The following is a 16055-nucleotide window of genomic DNA, read 5'->3' as shown; positions in this document are numbered from 1 at the left end:
TTAAGTTTATTCCTAGGTATCTTATGGTTTTGGGTGCAATTGTAAATGGGATCGACTCCTTGATTTGTCTCTCTTCTGTCTTGTTGTCGGTGTAGAGGAATGCCACTGATTTCTGTGCATTGATTTTATAACTTGCTCCTTGACTGAATTCCTGTATGAGTTCTAGCAGTTTTGGGGTGGAGTCTTTTGGGTTTTCCACCTACAGTATCATATCATCTGCAAAGAGTGAGAGTTTGACTTCCTCTTTGCCGATTTGGATGCCTTTGATTTCTTTTTGTTGTCTGATTGCTGTGGCTAGGACTTCTAATACTACGTTGAATAGCAGTGGTGAGAGTGGACATCCCTCCCGCCTTCCCGACCTTAGGGGAAAAGCTCTCAGCTTTTCCCCATTGAGAATGATATTCGCTGTAGGTTTTATGATATTGAGGTAGGTACCCTCTATCCCTATACTCTGAAGAGTTTTGATCAAGAAAGGATGCTGTACTTTGTCAAATGCTTTTTCTGCATCTATTGAGAGGATCGTATGATTCTTGTTCTTTCTTTTGTTAATGTATTGTATCACGTTGATTGATCTGCGGATGTTGAACCAGCCTTGCAGCCCAGGGATAAATCCCACTTGGTCATGGTGAATAATCCTTTTAATGTACTGTTGGATCCTATTGGCTTGTATTTTGGTGAGAATTTTTGCATCCATGTTCATCAAGGATATTGGTCTGTAATTCTCCTTTTTGATGGGGTCTTTTTCTGGTTTGGGGATCAAGGTAATGGTGGCCTCATAAAATGAGTTTGGAAGTTTTCCTTCCATTTCTATTTTTTGGAACAGTTTCAGGAGAATAGGTATTAGTTCTTCTTGAAATGTCTGATAGAATTCCCCTGGGAAGCCATCTGGCCCTGGGCTTTTGTTTGTTGGGAGATTTTTGATGACGGTTTCAATTTCCTGAGTGGTTATAGGTCTGTTCAGGTTTTCTATTTCTTCCTGGTTCAATTTTGGTAGTTGATACATCTCTAGGAATGCACCCATTTCTTCCAGGTTATCTAATTTGCTGGCATCGAGTTGCTCACCATATGTTCTTATAATTGTTTGTATTTCTTTGGTGTTGGTTGTGATCTCTCCTCTTTCATTCATGATTTTGTTGATTTGGGTCATTTCTCTTTTCTTTTGGATCAGTCTGGCCAAGGGTTTATCAATCTTAATTCTTTCAAAGAACCAGCTCCTAGTTTCGTTGATCTGTTCTACTGTTCTTTTGGTTTCTATTTCATTGATTTCTGCTCTGATCTTTATTATTTCTCTTCTCCTGCTGGGTTTAGGCTTCATTTGCTGTTCTTTCTCCAGCTCCTTTAGGTGTAGGGTTAGGTTGTGTGGTTGAGACCTTTCTTGTTTCTTGAGAAAGGCTTGTATTGCTATATACTGTCCTCTCAGGACCGCCTTTGCTGTATCCCAAAGATTTTGAACAGTTGTGTTTTCATTTTCATTGGTTTCCATGAATTTTTTTAATTCTTTAATTTCCTGGTTGACCCATTCATTCTTTAGTAGGATGCTCTTTAGCCTCCATGTATTTGAGTTCTTTCCGACGTTCCTCTTGTGATTGAGTTCTAGTTTCAAAGCACTGTGGTCTGAAAATATGCAGGGAATAATCCCAATCTTTTGGTACCAGTTGAGACCTGATTTGTGACCTAGGATGTGATCTATTCTGGAGAATGTTCCGTGGGCACTAGAGAAGAATGTGTATTCCGTTGCTTTGGGATGGAATGTTCTGAATATGTCTGTGAAGTCCATTTGGTCCAGTGTGTCATTTAAAGTCTTTATTTCCTTGTTGATCTTTTGCTTAGATGATCTGTCCATTTCAGTCAGGGGGGTGTTAAAGTCCCCCACTATTATTGTATTGTTGTCAATGTGTTTCTTCTCTTTTGTTATTAATTGCCTTATATAATTGGCTGCTCCTATGTTAGGGGCATAGATATTTACAATTGTTAGATCTTCTTGTTGGATAGACCCTTTAAGTAGGATAGAGTGTCCTTCCTCATCTCTTATTACAGGCTTTGTTTTAAATCTAATTTGTCTGATATAAGGATTGCCACCCCAGCTTTCTTTTGGTGTCCATTAGCATGGTAAATGGTTTTCCACCCCTTCACTTTCAACGTGGGGGTGTCTTTGGGTCTAAAATGAGTCTCTTGCAGACAGCATATTGATGGGTCTTGTTTTTTAATCCAATCTGATAGCCTGTGTCTTTTGATTGGGGCATTGAGCCCATTTACATTCAGGGTAACTATTGAAAGGTATGAATTTAGTGCCATTGTATTGCCTGTAAGGTGACTGTTACTGTATATTGTCTGTGCTCCTTTCTGATCTATGCTGCTTTTAGGCTCTTTTTTTGCTGAGAGGACCTCTTTCAATATTTCTTGTAGGGCTGGTTTTGTGTTTGCAAATTCCTTTAGTTTTTGTTTGTCCTGGAAGCTTTTTCTCTCTCCTTCTATTTTCAATGATAGCCTAGCTGGATATAGTATTCTTGGCTGCATATTTTTCTCATTTAGTGCTCTGAAGCTATCATGCCAGTCCTTTCTGGCCTGCCAGGTCTCTGTGGATAGGTCTGTTGCCAATCTAATGTTCCTACCATTGTAGGTTACATATCTCTTCTCCCGAGCTGCTTTCAGGATTTTCTCTTTGTCTCTGAGACTCGTAAGTTTTACTATTAGATGTTGGGGTGTTGACCTATTTTTATTGATTTTGAGAGGGGTCTCTGTGCCTCCTGGATTTTGATGCCTGTTTCCTTCCCCACATTAGGGAAGTTCTCTGCTATTATTTGCTCCAATATACCTTCTGCCCCCCTCTCTCTCTTTCTTCTTCTTCTGGGATCCCAATTATTCTAATGTTGTTTCGTCTTATCGTGTTGCTTATCTCTCGAATTCTGCCCTCGTGATCCTGTAGTTGTTTCTCTGTCTTTTTCTCAGCGTCTTTATTTTCCATCATTTGGTCTTCTATATCGCTGATTCTTTCTTCTGCCTCATTTATCCTAGCAGTTAGTGCCCCCATTTTGGATTGCACCTCATTAGTAGCCTTTTTGATTTCGACTTGGTTAGATTTTAGTTCTTTATTTCTCCAGAAAGGCTTCTCTAATAACTTCCACGCTTTTTTCAAGCCCAGCTGTTATCTTTAAAGTCATGATTCTGAATTCTAGGTCCGACATCGTACTAATGTCCGTATTGAGTAGGTCCCTGGCAGACGGTACTACCTCTTTTTCTTTTTGCTGAGGTGATTTCTTTCGTCTTGTCATTTTGTCCAGAGGAGAACAGATGAATGAGAGAACAGAATGCTAACAGGTTAACAACGTCTCCAGCAAATATACTCTATAGAAATCAGAAAAGACCTGAAACCAGGGGACAAGAAAGGGAAAGAAAGAAGAGAAAAAAAAGAAAGGAAAAAGAAAAAGATAAAAACAAACAAAAACAGAACAAAACAAAAAAAAAACAGAATATGATCAAATATGATCAGGCTAGTGTATAGATCAGTGCCACACACTAGCTTTTGGGCATATTTTGGTCTGTTAGAAGGAAGTGCCTGCTAAAATTTTAAAGGAAGAAAGACTTATATATGTACAAAATAAGGGTTGATACAATGAAGGGATGGCAGATGACTGTAAAGACGAAAATTATAAAAGATTTTATAAAAGGAATTGATAAGATAAGAAGTTATTTTTAAAAAGAAAGAAGAAGATTTAAAAAGAAAAAGAAAAAAGAATAAAAAGAAAAAAAAAGGGAGAGAATGTGATCAGGCAGGAGAATAGAACAAAGCCATACACTAGTGATTTAGGGTATATTTTGATCTGTTAGAAGAAAGTGTATCTCAAAATTTTAAAGAGAGAACAACTTATATATATATATATGCCAAAAATAAGGGTAACTACTATGAAGGGATAAAAATACGACTCTAAAAATGAAAAATAAAAAATGGTGTTTTAAAAAGGGATTGATAAGATGTTGTTTGAAAAAGGGAAAAAGAAAAATTCAAAAAGAAAACAGTTAAAAAAATTAACTTTGAAAAACTAATGAATTATGGTAAAAAAGCCATGGATTCTATGTGCAGTATTCCCCTAGCGCTGGAGTTCTCCCGTTCTCCTTGACCGGTAAACTTGGTCTTGGCTTGCTGGCTGTTTGTGTTGATCTTCTCGGGGAGGGGCCTGTTGCCGTGGTTCCCAAATGTCTTTGCCGGAGGCGGAATTGCCCCGCCGTTGTTGGTCCGTGCTAAGCAAGCTGCTCAGGTTTGCTCTCAGGATCTTTTGTTGCCTGCAAGCTCTTGGTACAGCTTTGGAGGACCAGGGTGAAAATGGTGGCCTCCCAATTTCCGCCCGGAGGAGCTGAGAACTCGGGGCCCCGCTCCTCAGTGCGCCCCCAGAGAAAAGCAGTCACTCCCGTGTCCCCGGTCTCCGGCCGCACTCCGTGCTCACCCGGCCTGTGACCGAGCATTGCTATCTCTGGCACCCGACCCCTGTGTGGAGTCTCCAAACCCAGCAGATCCCTGCGGTGCGCTCCCGCGCCGCTCCTCCCGGGGGAGGAAGGGGAGTCTCCCCGGCTCTGCCGCTTGTTGGGTCCCTGCTGGAGGAGCAGTGGCCCGACTGGGCCGCGGATCACAGTTTATGGCAACCCCGAGCTGGGAGCCCGCGCCTCGGCTCTGTCTCTGCAGCCGGCTTCCCCGCTCCGATCCCTGGGAGCTCTGCCGCACTCAGGCACCCCCGGTCTTTCTGTGACCCCGAGGCTCCCGAGACCACACTGTCCCGTGAGGGTTCCACCCCCCGCTTGGCCACTGGAGCGACGTCCCTCCGCGGAGCCAGCTTCTAAAAGGTCCGATTTTGTGCTCCGCGGCTCTAGCACTTGCCAGAAGCGGCCGACGGAGGCCCCCTCCCCCGCCGTCTATCCTCCGAATATCGCCTCGGATTCACTTCTCCGCACGTCCTACCTTCCAGTAAGTGGTCGCTTCTCTGTTCAGAGAGTTGTTACTATTCTTATGTTTGATCTCCTGTTGAGTTCGTAGGTGTTCAGAATGGTTTGATCCCTATCCAGCTGAATTCCTGAGACCAGACGAAACCCAGGTCTCCTACTCCTCCGCCATCTTGCTCCGCCCCCCCCCCCAATTTGTTTCTGGCCCATGTGACCACTGGACACTTTTCTTGAATCTTTTTGGGTGGATCTTTCCCTGGTCTCATGGGGCTTCTTCACCTGCATGCACTGATTTACCCTCAGCTGAATACTTGAAGGAGGCATACAGCAGGAGTGCTCTATCTGTGCAGCTCCCTCCTGGGAGTCTGTTCTGTGTATCTGTGCAATCTTTCAGACTCCAACCTTCATCCGTCTACTCAAGGTGCCCACCAGCTCCACTTGGTTCCACCTCCTGTGTCATTTCTGGGACACTCTCTCTAAGGCAACAGGGGGGATAATCATGGGTCTCACCTTATTTACTTTCTGTTTTCTGTGGATCACTTTCTACACTGCTTGATGACCGGTGGTAGTTGACCTTTGCCAGACGTGGAAGCCAAATCACAAGGATTTCTAATCCTTCTTTTGTTTTTATTTTCAACCAGATTAACTGAAACACTAAAACATTTTTCACTTTGGCAGATTTGACTCTTGTGTCCAACTTGAAATCAATGTATGAAATGCCTTTCTATTTAGCTTTCTCTGAGGAATCTCCTTGTTATGAAGAAAACATGGATTGGGAAGTCATCACCGATAATTATTTCACATTTCTGAGGAACTTACTCAAGTTTCCAGCTGCTTCCATCTCCAGGTAAGTTTTCAGAATTCAGTTTCCAGGTTTTGATGTAACTATTATCTGAAGACAAACAAAACCTATTTATAGGAAGAGCTTGCTTTATTTATTTATATAATTATTATTTTTTTAGAGAGGGTATGAGAGAGTGTGAGTGGGGGGGTGGGCAGAGGGAGAGAGAGGGAGAGAAAGAGTCTCCAGCAGACTCTGTGTCCAGCGTGGAGCCTGACGTGGGGCTCAATCTCATGACCCCGAGATCATGACCTGAGCTGAAATCAAGAGTCGGACGCTTAACCGACTGAGCCACCCAGATGCCTCAGGAAACACTTGCTTTACAATGTGAGCTCCTGATAGTGACAGTTGATGGATGCAGTATTTCATATTAGGCATTGCTCCAGAGCATCTATGACTCATGTTTCCATGGATTTTGAAAAGAAATACAGATGATAGTCATAAGATTTTCCTTCATAAGCATGATTTATAATAGATGCTCCAAAAATGGAATGTTCGAATAATAATCTCATTCAGTTCCTTACTTTAGACATGGGATCAGTGATTGAAGATTCTGGTAGCTCTGGAGACTTTTGGGAGAGAAGTAATCTTTGGAACGAAATCTGCCAGCTTATATGCAGCTCATGCATTGAGATGGAAATTTTTATGTATAATTATGGAGATCGTATATAGCTTCTTTATTTATTTAATTTTTTAATAGATGAGCTTTTCATTTTATTTATTTATTATTATTTTTTTAAGTAAGCTCTACACACAATGTGGGGGTTGAACTCACAACTCTGAGATCAAGAGTTGCATCCTCTGCCGACTGAGCCAGTGAGGCACCCTGGATATCGTGTAGAGTTTAGGATTTATTTATTTATTTTAGGGAGTTGGGGGGCAGAAGGAAAGGGAGAGAGAGTCTTAAGTAGATTTTGCGTTGAGCGTGGAGCCTGACACAGGGCTCGATCTCATGACCCTGAGATCATGACTTGAGCGGAAAACAAGAGTTGGACACATAACCAACTGAGCCACCCAGGCAGCCCCCTGTATAGTTTAAAGCGCACTTTATTTATTGCTTGTGGGGTGTGTTGGGATGACATGGGACAGAAGCTTTGCATTAGGGCATAGCTTTCAAATTCGGGAATGGATCAAAATTATCTGTGAAGTTTGCTAAGAGTACAAATTCCCGGAGCCTGTCCCAGACTTGCTAAACCTTGGCTGTGTGTAGGACCTGGGTTTTGTAGATTTAAGAAATTCTGCAGGTGGTTCTGGTGCACACCAAAGTTCAAAAGCTATTCTGTAACATCTCTCTGGACCTAGGATTTGTCACTCCAGGAAATGTGTGTGTGTGTGTGTGTGTGTGTGTGTGTGTGTACGTAAATATATATATATTTATTTATTTATTCTAATTATCCACATTTTAGTGTATTTACTTCCTACCATCCCCTCATACATATGGTGTGTTTTTGTTGTTGTTGTTGTTGTTTTTAAATTATGTTATGTTAGTCATCATATAGTACTTCATTACCCTATGACCCAGCAGTTGGACTCCTGGGTATTTACCCCAAAGACACAGACGTAGTGAAAAGAAGGGGAACCTGCACCCCAATGTTCATAGCAGCAGTGTCCACAATAGCCAAACTGTGGAAGGAGCTGAGATGCCCTTCAACAGACGAATGGATAAAGAAGATGTGGTCCATATATACAATGGGATATTACTCAGCCATCTGGAAGGATGAGTACCCACCATTTGCATCAACATGGATGGGCCTGGAGGAGATTTTGCTAAGTGAAATATGTCAAGCAGAGAAAGTCAATTATCATATGGTTTCACTTACTTGTGGAACATAAGAAATACCATGGAGGACATTAGGAGAAGGAAGGGAAAAATGAAGGGGGGAAATCAGAGGGGAAGACGAACCATGAGAGACGATGGACTCCGAGAAACAAACTGAGGGTTCTAGAGGGGAGGGGGGTGGGGGGACGGGTTAGCCTGGTGATGGGTATTAAAGAGGGCACACTGCATGGAGCACTGGGTGTTATACGCAAACAATGAATCATGGAACACTGCATCCCAGGAAACTTTTCAAGCTCAGGTGTTAGTGGGCCAAGGAGGAAGAAGATGGGCTAGACCCCCTGGAGAATCAGTCCCGTGCTCAGGTCAGATTTACAATACTGTCCTTTCCTGAAAGTCTCAAATATTTAATAGCCCCAGAAAGACAGCAGTAAAACCCATCAATATGTGCTCTGAGGGCATGTTTCATTTTATCGCTGTAGACCCAGAGCAACTGGCATAGCATCTGTTATGCTAGATGCTAGATAATGGGATGAGTAAATAAAAACAAGGATGGGCATTGATTGCAATTCATATGATGGTAGCTAAGCCTGAAAAGACAACCTCTGGGCCATGTCCTGTTCCAGCCATATAACAGCAGTGTGAATCTGCTAATTAAAAAAAAAAACATATATATATATATGTATATATATTTGACATATTTGTTTTTCCATGACCTGGAGATACCGATTTATACCCCAACAGGCTTCTGTAGGAGTGAACTAAAACCATAGTTAGGAAAGTGCCTTATAAATTGTAAAGTGATGTAAAAACATGGAGCAATAGTTCTACCAGTGGTACTAGTTAGTTCTGCAGCCCTTGCTCACATAGCTCTTTTTTCTTTTTCTTTTTAAGATTTTATTTATTTATTTGAGAGAGAGAGAATGAGAGATAGAGAGCATGAGAGGGAAGAGGGTCAGAGGGAGAAGCAGACTCCCAGCTGAGCAGGGAGCCCGACGTGGGGCTCGATCCCAGGACCCTGGGATCATGACCTGAGCCGAAGGCAGATGCTTAACGGACTGAGCCCCCCAGGCGCCCCAGTTGTGCATGTATTTCCATGCAAGCTGGATTTGGGCAAGATCCATATGGAATTCCTAATAGCAGAGCTTTCTCTTTCTTGCTGGAGAAGTTCCCTGGGGAATGTTCTCAGTGTTCCCTGGTTCAAAGTATCCACTCTCTTGCAAGTAAGAGTAAACTGAAAGATGGGGCGCCTGGGTGGCATAGTCGGTTAAGCGTCTGCCTTTGGCTCAGGTTGTGAGCTTTCTTTCTCTCTCTCTGTCTCTCTGTCTCCTCTCTCCCTCGCTGAAATATATAAATAAGTAAATAACATCTTAGAAAAAAATAAAGAGTAAACTAAATGAAGGCTGTATTTTCTGCTCCCAGATCCCAGCCATTAGAGGGGGGAAAACAACATTCATTATTTGATCTCTCCTGTGTCTCTCCTGTGTCAGACTGTGCCTTAGCTGATAGGATGATAGACTGAAAGAAGTTTAGAAAGGAATTCAGCCTTTAAGCCATCAGTAGCGAATACAGGTCAAAAATCCCCTATTCACAATTTTTCAATGTGTCTTACGATGTCAGAACATGTAGGCTTTTTGTGTGGTGGCATCCCAGCTCCTTCCACAGAGACCCCCAACACAGAGACCCCAACACGGTGAGACCATCTTTGGTCTCACTGCAGGGAGTGTTCATGAGTTGAGGGTCTGCTCCAGTCCCCACTGGTGCAGGGGGCAGAAATACATACCTGATACGTGCACCATGTTGCCTTTTTTTTTTTTAATTTTATTTTTATTTAGAGAGGGAGACAGAGCATGAGTGGGGGGAGGGCAGAGGGGGAAAGAGAGAGAGAGAATCTCCAGCAGACTCCATGCTCAGTGCAGAGCCCCACGTGGGGCTCGATCTCACAACCCTGAGATCATGACCTGAGCCGAAATCAAGAGTTGGACACTCAACCGACTGAGCCACCCTGGTGCCCCCCATGATGTCTTTCTAAACTCTGAAACACATAGGGCCCCAAGGATTTGAAAAGTGGACTGGTAGCTCCCGAGTTAGTGGAAGTTAGTAACCTCTCCAAGTGTGGACTTCTATCACAGGTGTGGACTTGTTGTAACCCCAGAGATGCTCCTTTGAGAACTGTTTATATTTTACAAGTAGACACCTGGAGAGAAAGTGCACTATCTAAAATCATGAGTTTCTAATAGTGGGAAGTACAGCATTGTTTAAGGAGCACTGGAATTGCTTCTAGGACAGGCCATTCAGAGAATTGTCATAGGGGCAGTTTCTGATACATCCTGACATTTGTAGCCAAGACATTCTGAGACATGACAAAGAATCGAATCCTCAGATTCTTCTGGCATACATAGCAAACTTACCTTTAATGATCCTACATATGAAATCATGGAGTAAAATAATTTAAAATGCATTGCTTTTGGTGCAGGAAGCAGATTTTAAGCTACATATATGCATCTGCATTGTGGATTTCTAAAACACTTCCAGATGCTCACATTAATTTAATTCCAGTTGTGAAATATATTGTGAAGTAAATAGCCCACTTATGTTTTGCTCTAAATACATGTATTACTTGGAAAATTTGAGAAATTGAATTTGTCTTGTTAATTAATTAATTAAATAATTGGATGCTAAGACAATTCCATTAATATTGTAGGGTCTTGAATTCCACAAAGGAACTTTTCATGATGGAAAAGAAGTTGCATTCCCTCGAGGACGAGGAAATAAACGTTTTTTTATCTGTTGTGGGATTTTTGGAGAAATTATTGCCTGATTCTTTCGACTCACCCAGCATGCCCAAATTCCATGCCCTCCCATCTCTCACTGAGACTCTTCTGAACACAAGCCACTTGTGGGTAAATCATTTAAGAAGTTTAGAGAGTGACCCATCTCCTATTGATACTCAGAAACTTTTGGAATTTGGCGAAGCGGTGATCGACAAAATAGAAACTCTTGAACGTCTCTGGATAAAGAATGAATCGAACAATATTTTGAGGTTCATGGAATTAGTACTTTCTGAAATTGATCCCAAGCTCCTGGAATTGTGGATGTATGGCATTTCAAAAGGAGAAAGAGTTAAATTGGAAGCCTTGTCTACACTTCTTAATTTTTCTGTCCCAGAAGATGAGACGGTCCTTAGCAAGAGCCTTAACTTTTCCCAGTTGTTCCATTCAGACTGGCCTCAATCGCCAGCTATGGAAATGGACTTTGTACGTTTGAGTGAAACTGTGATATGCAGTCTCTATGAATTTGGATTTCTGAAGCAGGGACAAGTCTCTGAAGCTCTGGACACAGTCTATGCTATAAGGAATGCATCTGAACTTTTCTCAGCCCTTTCTGAGCCCGAAAGACAGGATGTTGATACGATCTTGACTCAGATATATCTACATGTCTTCCAGGACAATGATTCAGCTTTGCTTCTGAAGATTTATTCTTCATGTTTCCAATATATTTATAAATTCTTGAGCATTCCGAGCACAGAACCTTTACTATCTTTCCTCGCAGAAACCTCAGAGCACATTTTGGATATCATAAAGCAGTTCGATTTTCAAAACATCGGTAAAGCATTTGCATTTTTGTATGAGACAACAGGGGTTCTTGAGGGACTTTCTGAGGGATCTTCTTGTCAGCAGTTGCTTTCAATTTTTAACTACTTGGAGCTTCAAGCCCAATCCCTGATGTCTACAGAGGGCCCAGAACTGGGGGTGATCCATGCCACATTGACAGGGCTCAAACAGCTGCTCATCGTAGACGAAGATTTCCGTATTTCTTTCTTTCAATACATGAGCCAGCTCTTCAATGGATCAGTCGAAGCCCTGTCGGGTAATGAATGCTTTTCCTTGGATAATAAGAACATCTCTGCTGTAGATTATTCAATAGATAGAGGGTCTTCATTTATTCTTGCGTGGGCACAAATTCTTTCCAACCTCTCAGCGAACAGCAGTACATTCAATGAGTTAATGGCTGTTCACTGTACTGTTTCCTGGCTTCAAATGTGGACTGAAATCTGGGGAAGCATATCTCAAATCTTCCAGTTTGACATGAACGTTTTCACTCCCCTGCACGTTGGTCTCACTCAGCTTTTGGATGAATTGGAAAGTGATGTGAAAATTTCTCAAAGCTGCCAGGGAATATTTCCCACCCATCGCCCTGCCAGACTCATACTGAATTTGTTTAAAAATGTAACTCAAGCTGATGGCTTTCATGATTGGGATGATTTTTTGACTCTCAGAGATCTCTGGGTAGTATTAGGTGATGCATTAGTTAGGGTAAAGTCACTTAGCCCCGACCAAGTAGGGAAGTCCCTTTTCACCATGGAAACTGCCCTGCGTCAGCTGAAGACATTTCCCTTAAACACAAATGCAAGCAGAGAGTTTTTCTATTCTCTGCTTGACGTTTTCATGGAGTTAAGTGATACCTCAGCGTACACCGACAGAAACATCCAACTAATAAATCACTTGCTTTCAAATAACGTCACAAATTATGGAGTGAAGTTTGAAAATGTGGTCACCAAGCTAAGAGAAACAATGTTATTGCTTCGAAATGTGTCACATGACCAAGATTTATTGTCCTGTGCTGATATTTTCCAAAATGTTACTGAGTTTATTTTGGAAGATGGCTTATTACACGTAAATACTTCACAGAGGACATTACGTATTCTGGCCATGTTAAATTCCACATTTTCCTCCGAGGACACGATTAGCAGACTGAAGGGATGCGTTGCATGGGTAGACATCACAAACCATCTGTACCTGATGTATAACTCCAGTGTTGCACAAGCCTATTCTCAGGGTAATTGGAGGAGTTTCAGAGATGTGAAAGACAAAATTAACTCTACATTGAAGCTTGTCACTTGGATTCTCAATATAAAGGGACCTCACTGCACATTGAATAAGTCAGATGTAAATTGTGTGAATATTATATTGAAAAACGTAACTGACTTTCTGAATGCCGTGCTCACTGAAGTCTTTGAAAAGGAAAAGGTACCCAAATTTGAGATCTTATTAACCCTTTTAAATGATTCCACAAACCAAGTAAGGATGATTATCAAGAACTTGACAAGAGACTTTGATTTTGTATCTCAATCCAACTGGCCACGTTTTACTGAATTAATTCTAAGACCCGTAGAATTGTCAGATGACATGCCTAGCCAGTTTACAAATCTTGGGCTGCATTTAGTAGCTCTGGTGAAGGAAATTCAGAAACTTAGGAAGGATATTTCCACTCACATCCTAGAAAATGACTCCTCTTCTACATCTGAAAAGTTTTTAAATCCATTTGTTACCAGTCCAAAAGAAAAGGATGTCAACAGGTTAGGCAGTTCATTTTATCATTTAGCCAGCTACCTTGCCTTCAACTTCTCTCATGATCTCCAAAATCCACCACACATAATTCCATACAAAGTCATGAACGCTGTAGGTCTTGGTATCCAACTGATTAGGGATGTGTTCAACTCCCTGGCACCCTCGCATCTTCATAATATTCCACAAGATCCAGGTGATATTCAAGTTTTCAAGAAGGTAGCGTCTCTCCTGCACACTCTCAAGAAGACAGACATAGACCTGCTGGTCGACCAACTTGAGCAAATGAGTGAAAGCCTAATGGATTTCTTTAAGAATATCAGTAGCTTAGGTACCGGCAGTGTGGGGACCAACCTGCTTGTGGGCTTGGTGGAAAAATTTGTAGACAGCTCACATTCTTGGAGTGTTAATCATCTGCTGAAATTCTCACGCTTGTTCCCTAAGGATGATGTTAATGCTGTGGTAGACGTGTACTACATGCTTCCTCATGCCGTGAGGCTCCTGCAGAGGGGAGTTGACAAAAACATGACAGAGGTCCTCAAGGATGTCTATAACTTCACTCTCCTTCATGGCATAAGCACTTCCAATGTCACCAAGGAAGACTTTGCTATCGTGATAAAACGTCTTTTGGACGCAGTTGAATTAATATCAGAGAAATCAGGAATTCTTTCCGAGGCTTTCACTTGCCTTCCTGTGGTTTGGTGCTGGAATCACACAACTTCTGGGTTTTGGCAGAATCCGAAGTTAGATGCCTGTAAATCCTATGAGCTCACATCGTCTTTCTTTTATAGCAAAGTGGCCAGTCTCCTCAAGCACCTCCACCTCTCTCCCCCAGGTGAAGGTTTACAGTGTTTGGATGAAGGCTCACAGAGGGAGATTACAAGGAAGATGGTCTGTGTAATTCATGAACTAGCGCATTGGAATTCCATTCTTCTAGAGCTTTCTGAAGTCTTCCATGTTAAAATTTCACTTGTGAAGACCATGCAGGAATTTTGGCATAAAGTGTTACCATTTGCCCCGTCGTCCGAAAATCAAAGCAATGGCAGCATCTCCGAACTTTGTCCCAGTGGCCCCATGAAGCAAATTGCTTCGCGAATCTTAGCAAAATTAAAAAATGTTAACTTTACAAAAATTCCATTAGATGGAAATGCTCCTGATACACTAGCTCGTTTAAACAAGATCCTTAACATTAGTGAAGGCACAGAGGCATCTCTTCAAAATACGATTTCTTTCAATTTGGAAAAGATCATGAAATTGCCTTCTGGGGATCAGCACCTAGAAAATAGTACCCGTTCCCTGGACCCTCCATTTGTGACGTTTCTAGATGCCAATCTGACAGGCAGTAATTTAGAAGCATCATCAAGTTTTACTAAAAAAAGAGAAGCAACTTACAACTTTTCTTACTTTGAGGAGCTAGGGCTTGAGCTTGAGCAAATCATGATAGATCTAGGCCACGACTTTCCTATCAGACCCCTGCTTTCTGAAATTATCAAAGAAATTCAGATCATTAATTCAGAGACTCTTCAAAACCTAACTTTGCAACTTGCCCATTTTTTTGAAAGCCTGGGCTCATCGTCATTGAACACATCCGAAGTCATTGAAGATTTTCTATTGGTCGTAAAAAATTGGCTTCGTAAGCGGGCAAAGGAAGGTGCCTCCAGAATGATTCAAACATTATTTCTTCTTATGGCCAATGAGAGTTCAACTGATGATCTCGCCTTGTTGACCAAAGATATTGCTACCTTTTGGGGTTTTCTCAAAACCATTTCTAGGGAAGATAATTTTGATGTTGCCCATCTTACTCAGCTGCTAAGCCAAGAGCAGCTAACTAATTTCTCACTCATTCAATTCCTTTTTGAAAGTTCCCTAATTAATTCAATCAGTAAGTTAGCTGGGAGTTCTCCAGAGGCAGCTTTAAATTCAAGTGATACTGACCTTCACATAATGAATTTCATGAAGCTCACCTTGAACCAGACACGGTCACAAAATGGTGAGAGAATAATCCTCCCTCCAAGAAGCATAGCGGATTTCATAGAACAGGTTTTAAAAACATTCTTCTCGTTTTTACTAGAGGAAAATTCTGAGAATAGAATATCTCTTCTGCTAAAAGCCTTCCATAAAGACATCATTGCAAAGTTGAGGTGAGTCTCCTTTTTTTTTTTTTTAAGATTTATTTAATTATTTGTGTGAGAGAGAGATTGAGAATGCTTGGGGGCAGGGAGGGGCAGAAGGAGAGGGAGAGGAAATCTCCATAGACTCCACGCCGAGGGTGGAGCCCGATTCAGGTCTCACAACCCCGAGATCACGACCTGAATGGAAATCAAGAGTTGGACACCTAACCAACTGCGCCATCCAGGTACCCCTCTACTTCTGTTTTGTATGGTAAATGAGGTTGTTATATATTACAATTGATTTTTATTTCCTGGAGTGTATAAACATCAGTAACAGCACTTTCGTACCTATCACTTTTGGATGACCTTTGAAGTGAATTTTGTCTTAATGGACATTTTATTAAAACATCATGGTGAAATAATTTTGATGATTGTCCTCTAGGTAGTAAACACATACAGAAACCTAGCCCTTGGTGATTGATCATTTATGCTTTCTTACGTTCTTCGGTTATGAAAATAGTTATGAAATTCTATTCTATGTGGAACTTAAGCATTAGTTTTTATATACGTATATGCCTATACTTGGTCATAATTTGAATTGATGTAGTAACTGTCTCATCACCAGTGAGGCGTTTAAATATTTTCATTCCAATTCATCTAAAATTTTAAAATTGATCGTCACGTTATGTTTTCTTCATATACCTTTTTTTCATTTTATTGGAAGCTTACCAGTGAAAAGGCTGGATGCATATTCCAGTTCATTATGTGATGTCTGTATCAGTTAGGGCTCAACCCAGAAGTAGAACCAGATTGAGGAGTTAATTCAAGGAACTGGCTTCTCTGCTTTTGGCCACTGGCTAAGTAGGTGTAAAGTCAGTAAGACAGGCTGTCTGGAAGCCATGCTCCCACAGGAGACAGTTGTGGGGTGGGGGGTGATTGGGGAGGAGAGCAGTTGCTATTTGGGGTTGCTAGGTCAGGGAAGTTCGAAGCCTGCTCTGAAGGCCCTCCAGCTGATGAAGTCAGGCTCACCCGGGACAAAATCCCAT

At 41.7% G+C, this 16055-nt stretch overlaps 1 protein-coding gene across 1 annotated transcript in view; it reads left to right on the top strand.

The window, feature by feature from the left end:
- Positions 1 to 16055, top strand: part of ABCA13 (ATP binding cassette subfamily A member 13) — a 369210-nt gene that overhangs the window by 77068 nt on the left and 276087 nt on the right. The window contains exons 16-17 of the mRNA XM_025853136.2: positions 5665 to 5779; positions 10255 to 15039. Of these exons, the coding sequence (XP_025708921.1) occupies positions 5665 to 5779; positions 10255 to 15039 (4900 nt within the window). The remainder of the gene's footprint in view (positions 1 to 5664; positions 5780 to 10254; positions 15040 to 16055) is intronic.

This window comes from Callorhinus ursinus, unplaced genomic scaffold (assembly GCF_003265705.2).
Source record: "Callorhinus ursinus isolate GAN/ISIS: 27379988/994484 unplaced genomic scaffold, GSC_fseal_2.0 scaffold60, whole genome shotgun sequence".
Classification (NCBI taxonomy): Eukaryota; Metazoa; Chordata; class Mammalia; order Carnivora; family Otariidae; genus Callorhinus; species Callorhinus ursinus.
This window is presented reverse-complemented; position numbering and strand designations above follow the sequence as displayed.